Source organism: Amblyomma mixtum, chromosome 4 (genome assembly GCF_055824585.1).
Source record: "Amblyomma mixtum isolate Tamu chromosome 4, ASM5582458v1, whole genome shotgun sequence".
NCBI classification, from domain to species: domain Eukaryota; kingdom Metazoa; phylum Arthropoda; class Arachnida; order Ixodida; family Ixodidae; genus Amblyomma; species Amblyomma mixtum.
In genome coordinates this window covers 88470757-88488907 of record NC_143015.1, presented here as the reverse complement: position 1 = coordinate 88488907, position 18151 = coordinate 88470757, and the positions used below count along the sequence as shown (strand labels likewise).

The 18151-nt window shown below is 49.5% G+C and overlaps 1 protein-coding gene across 1 annotated transcript in view; it reads right to left on the bottom strand.

Annotated features, from left to right (window-relative positions):
* Positions 1-334: 334 nt before the first annotated feature.
* LOC149347337 (high choriolytic enzyme 1-like) overlaps positions 335-18151 on the bottom strand; it is a 28889-nt gene continuing 11072 nt past the window's right edge. The window contains exons 4-7 of the mRNA XM_089541559.1: positions 12183-12303; positions 3234-3409; positions 1491-1727; positions 335-408 (exon numbers count right to left, since the gene is read on the bottom strand). Coding sequence (XP_089397685.1) covers positions 335-408; positions 1491-1727; positions 3234-3409; positions 12183-12303 — 608 coding nt within the window. The remainder of the gene's footprint in view (positions 409-1490; positions 1728-3233; positions 3410-12182; positions 12304-18151) is intronic.

The window sequence follows — 18151 nt, the reverse complement described above, 5'->3', positions numbered from 1 at the left end:
GCATGTGGTAGAAATCGACTGTAATCTGTTAGAGATCAGGCCCTAGTACAGCTCTGCCGAAAGGGAGAAGCCGGATGCATGGTTAGCAGTTGTTAACTGGCCAAATCATTGCGCCCTCTCTTTATGCCTGCATCTGGTGGTTTACTTATTGTCCCAATGTCCGAGAACATCACAGAACTGTGCACTCTCGAATGAAATGTGTTAGAGCTGAACATGCCGTTAGTTCCACTTTCTTGCGCTGGTAATCAAGTGTTTTAATATGTGAGTCATCCGGCGGTACTGTAGGTCGGCCGAAAGGCGGAAGCAGGATCTGAGTCATAGAACGGTTGCATGGCTAGCGGTTCCAGCAGGGCTGCATCACTGTGCCCACTGGTAGCCGGTAGATGGGCTCAAGAATCGAGCAGTGGCCTGTGCCAGACGGTTAAGGAACTTTTACATCGTTAGCTGTTAATTTCGTCGGATGCATTTTAGTGTATACTAAAGCTTCGTCCGCTTTCATAACCGCCACACTGAGTCCCTCCGCTCCACAAAAAAATATAGAGAGAGAACAGCAGTCGAAGCATTTCTTCTTACCTAAACAAGAACCTGATTGCACGACAATACTACCAGCCCTAGATTGTTGATGCCCCTCGATCTTTGAACATCCGAAACCTGACTTGTTTTTTCTGACGTAATTAATCAGGATGGTTCGACGAAACAATAAAATGAATCAATGAATGAGTTACACATCTAGCAGGGCGAGGGTCGCGGGTCTCTGTTGCTTGTTCCTTTTTTAAGCTGTAGACTAGCTGTTGTACCCTAACCTGAAATATGGAGTTGTTTATAGCTCTTCCCTCGATTTTCCACACTTGGCATCGGCTACGTCGGCTACCATCAGAAGACTGCTAAAAATTCCCCTGTAGACCACAACCACAGCCTCTCCCGCATACGAGGCGTATGCTCTAAGCTCTCCCCCACAGCTGCAATGGTCTAGTACTCAGAACATTCATGCCAAAACGCCACGTGTAATATGTCTCTCTGTCATCCCGATCATAAGCAATGCTAGCGCGCGACTGTTCTCTTTATAAAGTGGTAACCATCCTTTGCTGTTGGATTTTTTTGAAGCTTCAACTCTTGCTTAAACTATCTTCACGGTATATATCGAGGTGGGCCGGTCTGTGCGCCTCCGCTCAGTCGTACAGGGCATGGAGCAGATATTGCCATCTCTTTTCAAGGTGCAGGCGAGGTGCTTTTCAAGGTGCTAAAATGGTTTGCGCACTTTCTGTTCGTGTTGTGTCTAGCCATGAGGCCACGATAGTTGATTTGCGTATGGGAACGAAGTTTCTGGACTGAAAGGTTTTGGACCGAACCCAGCAGTGGATCTCCGTGGCGCTGTAGCGCCCGTCGTCGCTTATGTATGGAAAACTCAGGCAGAAGAGGTTTTGGGGGGCTTAGAACCTGCTTTATGTGCGTGTATCTGCATACTTTCCTCATGATATGTTACCCTGTACAATCCAAAGGTTTTCTTCCACACTCGTACAATATATTGACGCGCTTTATGTCCCAGCAGCTCAGTTCTTTCTTCTGGTAGACTTCTGGGATCCGCTTCCCTTTCTTGGTGAGAATCGTAGGGTGAGACTTATCTTGAGCGAATGCGTCCGAGCCGTACAGCATAATAGACTTCAAGTTGAAGGGTGAGAAGACTTCATCACTGTTCCAGGCTCTCTTCACGAACTGGTCGCGGTACTCTGCACGCAAACACGCCATTTCACAGTGCATTCTATACAAAGCGCTAATAAGCTGTCCCGGTGGCCCAATGGTTAGGGCACTCGGCTATTGACCCCAAAGTCGCCGGCTCTATCCAGTCCGCGGCTCTTGAATTTTGATGCGGGCGAAATTCTTGTTCGCCCGTGTACTTCGCGATGTCGGTGCACGTTAAAGAACCCCAGGTGGTCGAAATTTTCGGAGCTTTTAGCTACGGAGTACGTCATAGTCTAAGCCACTTTGGGAGTTTAAACACCCATAATACAAACTATTCGAAGCGATAAAGATAGAAAACGTATTCTTGATACGCATTCTGTGCTATAGATTTCAAGCTTTACACAGATGCCGCCTCGAAGGGGCAACAATTTTGAAGGACTCCCGAATAATTTCGAGCCCCTGAAGTACTCTGACGCGCGACATCTCCCAGCCGTTTACGCGTTTCGCAGCCACGGCTGTGATTCGATCGCACGGCCTTGGGATAAGTCTCCATTGTCATCAGCCTACGTAAATTGTAGAACAAAGACACCTCCCACGTCCGTCAAATTAGCCCTTGTCCTGCAGATCAGTAGCCGAACGCCAAGGTCACAGTGCCAGCGCGGCGGCAAATATGTTATCCAACCAAGTTGGTGATCGTAACAGTCAGAAAGTTTACTAAAAATTAGTTACCAGCTTAGAGTTAGACGATCCGCCTTACTCTACCACGTTCGCTGACTAACTCAAGGGCACCCTGCGGGTTCGTCTGTGGTAGCAATCAGGGGCCGCATCGCTTTTAAAACCTTTACCGCATATGTATTGAAGCAAATTTAGTAGATCACCTAGGATATCCAATTCTTTCTCAACTCCTTAGTGACTTATGCTGTATCCGGCTTTTCTTCAGACCAATCTGTCCTCACAATTGCGGCATGCAATCAAAATCGAGACTTTGCAAGAAAGAGGCGGAAGGCAAGTAATTTATTTATACGCATCGGCTCAGCTTCATTTCCACCGTTTGATACTCTTCGTAAAGAGTGGCCTTCTATTGCAGGCCTACAAAAACACGGATGGAATACGGTGACTCGAAGATACGAGGCGCAAGAGTGGGCAGGACGAACGAAGAAGGAACACGGACAAGGCGCTGTCCGTCCTGTCCACTCTTGCGCCTCGTATCTTCAGTTCATGAGCCAACTCGCCCAGCAGTCGATTCTTCTGAATACTGTGAATGCGCTACGCGGCATCCGTGAGGCAAAGAAATCTTCAATGTCACATGAACATTTTATCCGGAGTGTGCTTATAGACGTTGTGCGGCTCTCGTGTGGGCGAGCTTTGTTTTGAGCATGCATTTTGTAACCGCGAGGAACAGTATCTGCAGTAACGGCCTGCACATCTACCCTCCTAAGTATCTGCAAACAATGCTCACTCTATCGATTCCAGAAAAACGCGCACATGTGCTCAGAAATGAGAGTTTAACCTGGATCGTTCTATGTTCAAAATCCCTCACAAGCATTCCGTACCCGGTATCACATTCTCCAGCATGATAGTGATATATTCGTCCCTGTCGGGTCGCGCGTGCTCGTGGATGAAACCCGCCGCATGGAGAAGCTCGTGCGCCACTGTGGTCCAATAGTAGCAGCCGCGGCCCAGGGACAACGCCTGCCCTCCTCCTATTAGGCCGACGTGGGAGTAGCACCTGCGTGGCACGCGTCGCATTTCAAGGAGTCGGTGAAAGCGGATAAAGTTAATGCCTACTCGCGACGCAAAACGGCATCGAAGAGAAGCGGAGCTCCTGTCTAAAACAAAAACATATATCAATTGATTATAAATCAGAGTAACATAAACAAAAAATTCATTTTGCTCAACCGAATGCGTTTTTCTCCACGCAAAGCTGGCCCTCCACCCCCAGACGCCAAACTCTCCCATTGTGGGCAGCCCAGCGTAACCTGAGAGTCCGATGATTACGCAACAAACACAACTGACAGCTCAAGCTCCGTCTCATTCGGCTTGAGCGTGACATTACAAATCCCTCCATAAAATTAAGTCGAGAACTGTGGCACCAAACAGGTGGCCGCGTAAAAAGAAATTTAGAGTGCAAAAACACATGGTTCCTGCTCAAAAACCCTCTCGACCCAACCCAAACAAAATCCGCCTCTCAGAAAAATTTATAGATAGTTATACATGCATTCGCCGGCACTAATGAAGAGCTACTAACCGCCCTGAAAATAAATACCTGAACACTTCCACCGACATCCCGCTTCCATCAGGCTACACAGGTAACCATAATTCAGACATATACACCGACATCACTGCATCGGATGCCCGGGCCGCCCTCAATCATATCAAAACTACTGGTGCCGCTATCAAAGATCACGTCACCAGTAGCATGCTTCGAAATCTAGAGGACCTATCAAGGCCCTAGCCGCGCTGTTTAATTCCTGCTGGCAGACGGGATCTCTATCTCACTTTTGGAAACACTCCAAAAGTTACCTTCACCCCCAAACCAGATAAACCAGTCGATTTGGGTAACCTCCTCCCCATATACTTGCCTCCTGCCTTGGTAAATCCATGAAACATGTTATCCTCCGAAGACAAGGAGAACCTTCTTCATCCCTTTATGATAGGTTTCCGTGCAGGCCTTTCCACACAGGACACAATGTGGCATATCCAGAATGACTTTCTTAATCCCGGCCCTATTAGTTCGACGCTCACCACAGTAGGTCCATATGTTAGCAAAGGCGTTGAAAATGTATCGGACGCATTTAACCTGCACGATCTCTAGCACCTTAATGTCGGGCACCGTACCTACAGCTACATCGCCAGCATCCTTCACAACCGCACCACAGAAATTCACATTGGAGATTGGAGATCCCTGCGGTGATACCATCACCATGGGCACACGAGGGACCCACCAAGGTGCCGTGCTTTAAACTTTTCTTTTTAAATTTACTAAGCGGGGCCTCCCCCCGCCTCTTAAAAACATCTCACATATCAGCCACTCTATTTATGCTGATGACATCACTGTCTGAACTTGCACGGGTTCTGATTGGGAAATACAGGAGTCCCTTAAGCAGGAAATCCACACCGTCCACACTCCTGTCGAAGTAAATGGACCCTCCTGCTCCAATTCCAAATCAGAACTCTTCGTCATTCTCCACGGACGTACTCGCAAGTCCGGCACAACTACCTCTACTCCTATTTACCTCCACACCGACAAACACCCAATGCTCTCAGTTTCCACCATCCGAGTAGCCGGCATGCTAATGCAAAACGACACACACAACTCGGAAGCCATAGACCGCCTCTTTACCATTGCGACACGGATCACTGGTTTCATTGGACGCATCTCCACACGCCATAGAGGCATGCAAGAAGCTGACATCGGTCGCCTTACTGATGCCTTCCTCATTAGCCCGATCATCTACACCTACACCTATTATCAGAAAGAAACACATAGAAGCGGAACACAGTGTCATCTATGCGGCCGACAAGGCATCCTTAGGGCTGCCCTCCTACACCAGCACATAACGCCCCCTTCAACTTGGCGTGCACAACACTCTCACAGAGTTGATAGAGTCCCACAGACAGCTCATATCCAACGCCTCTCACGTATCGTTCATGGTCACCCTATTCTTAATCCTATCGGTAACTTTCACTTCCCCACACCCCTTCCCACAGTTATCTACAGTCGCATGGTGGCCAAACCCTTGTCAAAGAATATGTTACCTGGAGGACATGACACACGCCGACACCTTAAAGCCCAAGCCCTAGACACAACATACATGGATTACACCCATGCAGTTTCTGTAGCACCAAAACCTATGTAGCATGTGCTGGCACTTCTAGTGCTACTTTACTCAACACAACCACGACGCGGGTTTCGGCTCCCACTGCTGCAGAAGTTGTGATAGCGCTAGCCATCGCTCACCCTGCCACTCGTAAAGTCCTTAGCGAATCCAAAAACGCCATCCGCAATTACTACAAAAACTCCGTTTGCCCTGCCACGCCACGGATCCTCAGAGATTACGTCCCTCCACTGCAGATGAGCCTAGTCTGGGTTCCGGCTCATGCTGGGAACTACGGGAACGAAGGAGTCGAACACTTAGCCCGATGTTTTACAAACCGAGCGGCCGATGCGCCCTCCTCCCCGGAAGCCCCGGCGTAGACTCCGCAGCCCTACGCTGAAATTAACAACCTATACAGAGAACAACTCCGAATCTACACTGGGCCCCGTCCTGACCTTGACAGAACAGAAGCCAGCCTGCTCCGTCGATCACAAGCTCATTCGCTTCTCAGTCACTCCCGTTTGGCGCTTGTCACCAAAGGTGAATTGATACCGCCGGAGCGCAGGCCCACATCTTAAGCGGATCCGCGAATCAACCGCCCCCACAGACCCTACGGCCAGCTCCCACTAAAGACGGGTGGAATGCACTGCTGACAACCACAGACAAATGGAAACAAGTGTGACTCACGTCGTGGGCCCAAGCAGCCGCGCCCACCTGGGGGCCACGCCACCCCACTACGCTTCATTAATTCCAGCTATGGCAGTAAATTTATTCATTCACTTACTTACCCCATATATCTGGCTCTTCAAATTTGGGTCTGATATACTATCGTATTTTTCAATTAAGGCGCCTTCGTTGTTGTGTTATACGTTAACTTCTAACCTCCTAAGAAGCGCTGCTGTTATTCTATAAAAGTCTAGTGCCGCCGCTTAAGAACGTCGCAGTAGAATATTCTCGAGCATGTGACAGAACGTGTCTGGGCAAGTTGCTGGAATGCAACTTTCTCGGCTAGTCAGCGGTCGCCGCACTGTCACCCTTGGCCGCTTTCTTCACAAATTTTGTTCTTGCTTCTGCAGTTAGTCTTACGTACACGTATGCGCAACAACTAGCCGGCCATTGCGTACCACGTCGTAACACTAAATGCTACGTATACATCTCATTTCATGTAAGAATGCAAATCGGGGGTTGATGCAAATAAAACTACATTCATTTCAACACATAGGACGGCAGGGGTGCACCCGAACAGCCCATGACTGGCTTGAGAGACGGGTGCAGCCCAACACACTGAAAAAGCGGCTGCAGCTCACCGCGGGCAGCTCAAAAGTAATAAAAGGGCCATAGTGCGTAGCTAATGATTCCCTAAAAATAATTAAAAAATTATTAACCGTAACAATAACATGAGAAATGCACAAATACTGAAAATGGGCAACAAATGACGATATTAAATGATAGTAAAGAAAAAAAAGCAGTGGCGAAAGTGCGCAGCTGGCGAAACGTGCTCTCAGGGCATACGGTGCTAATTAAGAACATTAGTAATTATAAACTCAAGCTTTTGACGGCCCTAATTCGAGCGAAAATATGACACATACGAGACGTCGTTACTGCGTGTTGGGCAGTAATTACATTTCGGCTATAAGTTAGTTACGGCATCAAAGAAAGGGTCATTATTTATCCGTAAAACCCCTCAACTGAGTTTAAAAGAACTCTAAATTTAATTTCTTCCTTCATGGTTGATAACGCTGTGTCGAAACCAAACTGTGAATACAATATAATTTTCTGTTTGCTGATAAAGCTAGTAATAAGAATTTTGAAAAGCTTTTCAAAACATTTCGAAAAAAAATGCTCAGAGGGATATAGTTCCGTCGTTAAAAAAAGTATTTTCGTCACCCACTTGAAATAATAATGTAATACTCACAACCTGCAGCCTCTTCGGGAAGGTTCCTTAGGAAAATAACAAGTTTGTAATATATTCTAATATCGGTAAAAGTATGCGAAATGTGTGCTTAACAAGCAATACCTGGAGGTCGCGAATGTCCTTAAATTTACTGTTGTTCATAGACTGAAGACCGAGTGAACTTCGCTGGTTGTAAGAGGGGCCAAAAATGCGATTTCGGTAACTTAGACTCGTACTGCTTAGACATTGGACAGCGTACGGGCCGTCTGCAGTGGACTCGAAGAAACTATTTATAGCACCTGCTACTTGAAAACTGGACAGATGAGTGCCGTCCGCACCTGTTTCATCCACTATGGATTTTGTTTTATGTTCAGCAAGTTATTGAGTCGTTCACAGATAATATCAGAGTGCTTGATTACTTCCTAGTTAAATACGCTATTCGTGTTTTTTCTTTTGGCTCGCGACTTTGTACTGTTTGTTTTTTTCCTCGGAGCCTTAAACTTCTTAACATCATTAAAATCTTTTCTTTCTGGAAAGCGTTTAAAAGTGCGATTTTGTTCGTATAGCTTTTATGCTTCATTAGTTATTCACGGTTTACGCGCTTCTGAAGCCCAGATCTTCGTTTTGTAGGAAAAAAAATTCGCAGTGGTTTAGATCTGGTTGGATGCATGCATGGAGAAAACTACACTGCTGGTAAATTTAACGTGTTCTTGACCCTCACTGGTCACTGGGCACCGTGGTCGATCCTTGGTCCAGGATGCCGGACTTGACTGCTGCCATCGTGGCTCGGCGTACAAGAAATCGTTGCGCTTCCTCGTCCTCGCTGGCCAGCAAGGGCTCCTACTTCATCACACTCGGGTGGTCTATTCTTGACTCTAATTCTGCCTTAGGGCAGGTCCATGTGACATGCTCTAGTGTAGGTTTACCCTGACACCGCAGACATTGGTCTGCATATTGTGTAGGGAAAATCTTGTGTAGCTTGTGCAGATGCGGGTAAGCGCCAGTTTGCAGTCCACGCCAGTCGACCACATCCTCTTTAGTAAGCCTTTTGTGTGGGGCTGGGTAGCGTTTCCGCTGACCCCTGTAATGATCGAGTGTGTCTTAGTACGTGCGGGTCAGAGGGTCAAAGGTGTCCGTTGTGCAAAGTTTTCAGTCTGCTCGGTTAACGTACCCTCGACCTAGCTCGTCTGCTGCCACGTTGCCCCTCATCCCTTCATGTCCCGGAACCCACACTATACTATGTTTAGTGTTTTTGTGTCTTCTCGTCGTGTGTAGAATATGATTGGCGGTGCTGTCGATCCTGCCTCTTGTGTAGTTTCTGCATGCTCGTTTGGAGTTCGTCACTATAGTGAGGTTTTGTCCTGTTGCATTCGCGTGCGACATTGCCAGAGCAATGGTGGCTTCTTCAGCTGCTTCTATGGGTTGTTTATCGTTGCGGTGGTTATTTCTTTCCCTCTTTTTGTTACAACGGCGATCATTTTCCGTCGGTATCGGTACTTTGCCGCGTCCGTGTATACTACGCTGGGATTGTCGCTTAATTGCCTGCTCAGTGCTCGTTCTCTGGCTTGTGGTTTTCACGGTGTATATTGGGGTCTACATGTCGGGGTATGGGTCTTACCCGGATGTTGCTTCTCCCTTCATTATTAGCCTGTTCCTTGTCTCTTTGTGTGCCTAGGGGTAGCCCTAATTTCTTCAGTAAGTGCCTTCCCGTTCTGGTTTGAGTGAGTTTTTTTAATTGTGCACTACGTTGTGCTTCTCGTAGTTCGAAAAAGGTGTTCGATACTCCCAGTGCCATTAGTTTATCGGTTGGAGTGGACACTGGAAGTTTAAACGCCGTTTTGTACACTTTGCGTAGTATGGTGTCGATTTGTAGAGTCTCTTGCTTGTTTAGATTGTGGTAGGGGAGGCTGTACGTTACCCTGCTCGTGACGAGGCTGTCTGTGAGTCTTAGGGTGTCCTGTTCTCTCTTGCCTCTCTTTTTACTGCTGACTCTTCGCACAATTCAGGCGACTTGCTCTTTGTATTCTTAATAGAGGCGATGGGTTTGCTACATCGTCGTGTGTTTTGCAGCCACATTCCAAGTACCCTGACTTTCGTTTTCTGAGGTATTGTCTCGTTCGCGACTTTCAAGGTAATCTGGGAGTCGCATCTACGCGTACTTTTTTTATTATTACGTATTCTGATTTTTCTGCTCAGCACGATCGTCCTTTGGCCCTGGCGTATTGTTCAGTATGGTCTATCGCTCTTTGCAGCCGCATCTCTTCTGCTGCTAGGGAGCCTGTGGTTGTCCATATTGTTATGTCATCTGCATACATTGCGTAGCTCGTGTTTTCTATTTCGTCGAGTATTTTCGTTAGTCCATTCATCGCTACATTGAAGAGTAGCGGTGATATTACAGAGCCTAGTGGGGTAGCCTTGTTTGGCACCATCAAGCTCTCTGATCTTGTGTTTCCGATGCCTATCGTAGCTATTCGTTCCGTCAAAAGGACTCTGACATAAGAGAAGGCTCGGTTTTCACAGTTTATGTTACTGAGACCTTCCATGACGGCCGCATGTCCCACGTTGTCGAAGGCTCCCTTTATGTCGATCGCTAGCACTACGTGTTCGCCACTTCTTGGTATTGCAGTGAGGCGATCCTCCTTTAATTGTAGGAGTACGTCTTGCGTGGACAGTCCCTTTCTGAAGCTAAACATGGCATCAGGGTAATATCCCTTGTCCTCCATGTAGTTGGATGTAGTTGGATGTTTGTGATCCTTTCATTGATCGCTCTCGTATATCTTCCCTAGACAGCAGGTGAGGGAGACTGGTCTTAGATTTTTGATTTGGAGTCTTTTGCCCGGCTTGGGTATCATAATTACCTCTGATTCTTTTTCCCAAATTGCGCTTAGGTACTTGGTAAGGTCGGCGATGGCCGTATCTACCATGTTTCTAATGGTAGCATTATTTACTCTGTCCTTTCCGGACGTCGTATTCTTTTCTGCTTCCCTATGGCTGCCGTTCTCCCTCGGTGATTGGCCTATCCATCTCGGCGTTGTCTTCGCCGGTGTATACTTGGTCTTGCTTTGGGTGCGTGGTTGTGCCGTAGTATTACTCCCTCAGTGCGTGTGTTAGATTGTCTTCCTTTCCAGGGAAGATGTGGATTAGTCTTTTCATAGAATTGGCGCTTTCCGTTTTGGTTTTTGTTGGGTCTACCAAGGCTCTTAGTATATTCCAAGCTCGCGCCATGCCTATAGTGCTCCTCTAAGTGTTTCCATGAACTGTTGACAGTTTTATGTGGCGATGTTGTCTGCGTGCTCTGATGCCTTCTTGTTTAGTTTGGCTATCTTAAGTGCGAGTTTCCTGTTAGTTTTTGCTGCCTCCATTTCTTGATACGGCTTCTCCGTGCTTCCCATAGGTGAAGAAGGTGGCCGTCTACGTCTATGCTTTCTTCTGTGCGAACGATCATCTTCATGTATTTTTGGCTGACCTTCGTCAGCTCCGTGCACAACTCTTCTATGTTGCTTGTCAGTTTTGTGGTTTCATCGCTGTGATTTCTGAAGGCTTACCAGTCGGTGATTTTAGCAGTCCCTAGGAATTTCTTCATTTCTCCTGAGGTTATTTCTAAATTAAGGGTGAAGTGGTCGCTCCCTAAGGTTTCCATTGTGTTTTCACATAGGATATTCTCGTTGTTTTTTGAGAACGTTAGGTCAGGCGTGGTGCATTTGCAGACGCTTTTCCTATCCTGGTAGTAGTTGTGGGGTCGTTAGCTAGCTCCATGCAGTATTGTTTTGCGCTTTCTGCTTTGCTTTTACCTTTGGCAGTGAGTTCTAGTACGAACAACGCAGGTTTGCTTAAACTTGCAGGATTTAGAAAGGAACGAGGGGAGAGAGAGGATAGACAGCGAGCGACAGCGGCGGCGGCAACAGCACGCTAGCTATGCGCCGCTACTGCGCCTGCGCAACTGGCGGCCGCTGCGGTGGCACCTTTGAGTCCCCCGAGCAGCGACGGCGGCGGCGAGCCAGCTGTGCGCCGTGTGACGTCACTGCTCCTCGCGCATGCACGGTATGGCCTTTCCTCGGCACTGCGAAATGGCTCGGCGACTCGCGTAGTGTTGCTTTCACAACAAAACCTTGAAGATACAGCTCTTTATAAAGTAAAAATAAAGATACCGTAAGCTTCGTCAGCACTGATGAGAAAAAAAATGCTATTGCATTCTTCTCTCACTCCTAAGACGAATACAATTCCGAGTCGATTGCCTTTCACTTCCCAATCTATTTCTATTCTTCTCCTATTACAATTCCGACTACACAACGCAAAACATGTAGCAATGATAGATCGTGGCGTGTCCTCATACCACTACCGGCCCAGTGGCTCAGCAGTCTCAGTGTAACAGAAGGTGGTTATTTCGAAGACAGCCACCGATGAAGGACATGAGATCCGGTTGTTCTTCCCCAGTTATGCTGGAAGGAATATCCAACGCAAGCATTTCTGCGCAGACAGTTATTCGGCCAGTGTGTCTTTTGCACGCAAGCCGTCTGTTGGCCGAGTCATTTTCTTCTATTTTTGCTAAGTCGATTTCTGGCCGGCGTTTTCTTCTTGCTCTCTAGATCAAGAGGGGGAGGAGGCAGGGAAGAGAGGGGGCACAGATAGGACAGTTGGCGGATTCAGAGAGGAAAATCCCACCAAAACACCGCCTGCCCCGCATGGCAAGAGGAGCCTTCACACACATGCCGACACTGCCGGAAGTTTTCGCCTTCGTGCACCTCCTGATGCTATGACGTTGAAAGAAAGGAAGCGTTATGCGCACTCACCCGTCTCCAGGAAACAGATAGATGTAGTTCCACTCAAAGGTGCGTTCTACGAAACGCAGGCAGGTCCCGGCCTCGATTGCTTCCATGGCTTTTTTAACGGCACTGAAATTCGCACTCCTAGCTGCAAGAAAACCACGAGCATGGACATGTAATGAAACGACATCAGCTTTCAGTCGGTTAATTACTTAATGAACTGCTCTACCAATTATCAGGTGAAAAAGAAAGAATTTTCAGATGATTCCATTACTTCCTAAGCGAAATTTGAGCTCAGCTCATCAGCTGTTTGAGCTTTTCGGTACATTGAGGCAAGACATGTATATACAAGAACAGGCAACATGTTATTTTTCCCAAATTTTCCTTCTTCAAGAAACAATCCACTCACAGTTTTTTATTGCCATGAAGGAAGCTCTGTGGTGGGAAAAACAGATGGATATATGCTCAACTTGCGGCACCAATGCCTGGTTCTTAAAGACGAGGTCTATGCAAGTACTTTTCGAGCTTGTCACAGCCGTGGGTCTCGTTACGAGCGAGAGGACGGGGATGTTCTCCCGCATAACTGATAATAAATTCCTGCTTGACTCCATATTTGCATTAAAGTCCTGGCAGGTGACAGTTAATGGTCGATCGCGAGTTCGCTCACCGTTCGTTGTCAGCGCTAACGCACGCAGCCCTCCCCCCTCGTACCTATAAGCGCGATTCTGGCGTCCACTGACACAAGGAGCCAATTATGTGCACTTCCTTTCCTTAAAATGATCGGAGTGTAAAACGCAGATCAAAGCACAATTGAGGTGTCCGCTGTTCCCAAGAGAGCAGTTATGCGCCTTTCATTTGATTCCCAAGCTCGCGCTCCATTGGTTTCGCAGCTTAAAGCGTGATGAAGGTGTGCACTGCTGGTTAAAACGGACAACGGCGACAGCGACGGCAACGCTCCGATACTCAGTAATGGGCGCCTTATAACTGCGCTCTAAAAGGAGGTTATGCATGAGTTGACTTAGAGGGGGCCAGCCCTTACAAGTGCTAGGTGGAGATCCCTAGTTCGGAACCCCAGTGGCGTCGGCCGCCACCCGGGCTCGCCCGAGTACGGCCCGTTGGGCCTGCAGGTCAGACCAGCCGAGCAAGGTCGCCTCCCAGGTCTCCCGGGTTGGGTGGGGTGAGGGGGGACAGCAGGGTTGGAGGGTTGGAGGGGCAGGACCACACCATGTGGTAGATGCCCGAAGACTTCTCCGCACAGTGCGGACAGCTGCCCGAGAAAGAAGTGTCGAAGTGTTTCAGAGATACCGGGAACAGCAAAGTATTAGTATACAGGCGAAGAAGAAGCCGCTCCTCTGCCTTTGAGAGACCTTTACACGGGCAGGGATAGGATGATAAACGATATTTCTGCCGACAAAAGTAGCAGATTGTGTGGGGTTATAGCCCCATCAAGTGGCCACGAGCTCGTGGCTCATGGCTCATCTGTGTCCGAGTAGGAACTGAGTAATGCGGCCTCCAACCGGTCTGGGTTCAAGAGCTGCAAACCTCGAGGAGGGGTGTACCGAAGGCAAGTCCAAATTATGTGGAGTAGAGTGGCATGTTGGCCACATAGTTGACAGGAAGGGAAGTAGATCGTGGCCAGATTGATAAAGTAAAACAATGTCTTTGAAGGAATAAGCAAGAGTGGGTTCGGGTTTCTGAAACCGGGGTCGGAGGAGCACGTCCGGTGAGAGAGCGCGCGGGCGGTGGCGTCAGCTTCCTCATTTCCCTCAAGGCCCATGTGAGCAGGAGCCCGAACAATGCGCCGGTGTTGACGCTGTTTTGGAGAAAGCGGTAGCCTAGGTGCGGTACCTCGCCCTGCTCGACGTTCTGACATGCCCCTCGCGAGTCGCAAATAATTGTTTTCGAAGTGGGATCAGATGCAGCCAAGGCAATGGCTGCCGTCTTTGTGTGTGTTATGTCACGGTCTGGTAAAGTAAGGCCGTTCACTGTTTTGCATAGGTGGACGACTGCGGCCGTGTACCATACCTCATGGTGGGGACCGGAGGCACCCACGTAGAATACACCCGGTTTGGATCCATACTGCCGGGCCAGGGCTTCCACTTGCGCCAGGCACCAGTCATTATGGTCAGCCGATTCATGTTCGCGGGAAGAGGGCGCACGTGGAGGGCGCATCTCCCCTGGGACGGAATACGTACGTGCTCTTCCATGGGAGTTGTGTTGAATGTGTAGTCGGTAAGGAGGCGGCGACTCGACAAAGTCTTCGAGAAACGTGCGTATTGGTCGGTCAAGTGGGCTTCTCAGGGCTCCCGAAATGTATTCACCATGCCCAGCCCCAGGAGGCGCTTATTCAAAAGGATGGCCAGAGCCCGCTTAATAATTTTGCGGTGGATGACTTCCAGCGCATCCTCGTCTTATTTCTGCAGTGGAGGTACGGAGTCGAATATAGAATTCGACTGGTTACAAGTGCGTACGCCAGCCGCAAGGCGTCCTTACACCGTCACCACCCGCGCTTGTTATTAACCCTATTAACCCGGCGGTCCAGGCGGCCCACCTCGTCCCCCACCTAACGGAGTTTGTCAATGTTTTTTTCTGACCGTCTGTCTTGATGTATAAAGAGCCCCAATACCCGGACTTGGATATTTTCAGGGAATTGTAACTTTCTCAAGAGACAATGAAATTTTCGCTGAGCACTTTGGTGGGGGGCGTATGTGCACAAACTCAGATTTTTGGGTAGAGCATTCGAGGCCGCAGCAGCGACCATAACGGTGCACTACGGTCGCCGCCTCCTGCAGCTTGGCCTCAGTGCCTCCGACGGAACCGTGTGTGGCCCACAGGGTGTTGTCATCGGCGTACAGCGCATGCTGCACACCAGCAACAGCGCCCGGCTGGGCCGGTAGCTGCATCATAGCGAGATTTAATAACAGGGGAGAGAGTACCGCAACCTGTGGTGTACCCCTGGTTCCTAAATGAAAAGGGCCATGTTTCTTGTCCTGGATTTGAATTCAAGATTGTCTTTGGCTCAAAAACTGCCGAATGTATTGAAAGGTGGTTCTGCCACAGTAAGTTTCAGAGGCAGGCGAGAATGATCTCGTTGGTAACGTTGTCGAATGCACCCTTCAAATCCAAGGCGAGCACGACCTTGTCATTGTGTGGGCAATCGACGGGGTCGAGGACAGCCCCATTGAGTTGTAGCAGGACATCCTGTGCAGACCTGTGTGGGCGAAACCGGAACATAGTGTCTGCAAAACCTTGTTTGGATTCCATGAACTCGGACAACCTGTCATGTATCATTGCCACCATGAGTCTGCCACACAAGAAGTCAGAGAGATGGTGTGGAGGTTATCCGTGTTGGTGGCCTTGCCAGCTTTAGGAATGAATGTCAATGGGGAGTGGCACTTCCCAAGACAGATTGAGTTAATTTAATCTAATAAAGACAGGTATGCCGGCTTGGGAAGGTTGCCTAACAATTTGGCTGTAATTTTGTTCAGATCCGGAGCGGTCAAACATTTTATTTTTGCCAGGGCCGCCCTCAGATCATGAAGCTTAAACGGCTGATCCAGCTCAACGTTCACAGAGCCGCCATTAAAGCCTCCATAAGAGCCACCACCAAAAACCACACACTTTGGCATACACTCGTGAGCGGCCCGCGCCCCCTCTTGTAAGGGTGCCTGCTGCCTACACAGGCCACACTTACCTTGGGTTGGTTTGGGGCAAGAGTGCGCCCGGTGGCCGACACCTCCACAATAGTGCGAAAATAATGCCGCACTGACACGATCTCGTAGTTAATATGAACGAACCTAGCCTTCACCGTGCCAGCAAAGGAGAGCCGGTCTTACTTTTGAATTGCCGAGCTTACAGATTTCAAGTAGAGTGCCGTTCCTCACGGCACGCGAGGTTGAAGTGTTCGTGGCGTCTCTTCGTTGGCCACCGTAATGACCCGATAGCAGGCCTCCCCTTGTTGTTCGAGATCGCCGGCGAGAGGCACACCTTTGGCCGATTTGATAGGATAGGATAGGATAGGATAGGATAGGATAGGATAGGATAGGATAGGATAGGATAGGATAGGATAACTTTATTTGGCTCTAGAACAAGTGTTTTTTATGTGGTCAGATGAGTCCATCCGCAACGGTAGGTTGCCCCTATTCCAGGGCTCCGCTGGATGCTGCCGCCAGCTGAGCTCACCGTATCAAACCGGTCTTCCTCATCGCGGCAGTCGCTGGAAAGCAGACCCTCCCATTGTTCCACACTTGGGTTTTGTATAACTGGGACGATGTCGACTTTTTGGCATGCCCATGTGATGTGATACAGTGTGGGTTTTTTTATGGCACCACGGACAGTTGTGTGCGTAAAGTGTGGGGTGAATTTTACTTAGTGTGTTTAGATTTGGATATGACCTCCATGTCATATGTTGGCTCCATGTGACAGCCTCTTCTTTGTTTTAAGATTTGTGCGGTGGTGGGTACCGCATCCTGCTGCCTTTGTAGTTGTTGAGTATGGCCGAGTATTCCTGAGGTACTGGCAGGGATTCCTCAAGGTCGTTGACGTTGGATGATCGGTTGTTAGTATATCCTCGAGCTGTCCTATCCGCCTCTTGGTTTTCTGCCACCCCCGTGTGCCCCGGTACCCAGATGATCTTATGTTTGATCGGCTTGTGTGGTTTTGCATGTGTCCGATTTGATAGAAAAGTCGCCTAGCAGTCGGTGCGCGACTTGGGCGCTCCGGGTGCTAGCGAGGATCAAATTGTCCTCCTAGCATAAAAGCAGGCTCAACTCGGCCGCCTTAGGCGCCCCGAGGAAAGCGCCGAACGCGGCACCGAGCTCGCCGTATTGAAAGACGTCCCGGATGGCCAATGACTTCCGGGGCTTGACGACCGATGACGCGGCAGCGTCTCGCGTCTGTGAGATGTGTGGCGCTTCGGCTCCGGCATTTTTTTGAAGGAGTCACGAATCAAATCATCTCACCCCATCAGTTTTGCCCACTTTGGATTCGGCAAGGTCATCAGCATCCTTGGATACCATTTTCATATAGCTGGGACCACTTTTCGAAATTGTAAAACGGGTTTCCATCCCGCCTCCGGCACGACGCTAAAGGTACGGACACACTGGCGGCAAGACGCGCGCGGCATGCCGCCGGCGGCAAGCCGCTTGCCGCGAAACCTGCCGCGGCGGCGGGTTGATCTGCCGCGCAGCGAATGGGTCGAGGGGCCATTTTCGGCGGCTTGCCGCGTGCCGCGGAGCGGGGAGACCAATGAGGGGCGCCCGGCTTTGTGACGTAGGGAGCGTCAGTGTCGCCACCTCTTGGCTCCTACTAAAGTTACATGCCAGCGGCGGCGGCGGTGCCGCGCGCGCTCCTGCAGAATCGCGGACCTCGACCGGTTTGGCTCACGAAGGGAGCTTTGCGCGGCGGCGACTCTGCCGCCGAGTGTGGCCGTCCCTTTCGCGGCGGGGGTGGCGCCGCCAGCGGCATGCCGCGCGCTTTGCCGCTAGTGTGTTCGTACCTTAAGCATCACGGCTGCGCCGGCGTTCGGCTGCAAGGGAGCCGCCTCTCGTCAAGATGGCGGAAACGCCTCTTCAACGCGGCTATGACCCGGTCGCCATCTCTCCGACATACCGTTTCCGTCATTGTGGAACCGAAATCGGTACCCGCGGACCTGATCCGCATGAGAATCTTCTCCGTCTGCTTGAAAGCCGCTCCAGACGAGATATCAAGATAGTGGCCATGCCACTGTTTTGACCATCATGCCAACCATGCCAACGACCGACAAGGCTGCAGCTACCCAAGCATTTAATAAAATCTCCACGCCAAGGGCGCCCGTGTGCTGTGCGATGTCACCGCACATTAAAGATCCCCGGTGGTCGAAATCAAGACCTCGACTACGGCACCTCTTTTTCTTTTTTTCTTTCACGTTCACCTTCCTCTCTTCCCTACGACACAGTTCAGGTAGGGTGTCTAGACACCCTAGTTCAGGTAGGGTGTTAAGGTGTCCATGGAGATAT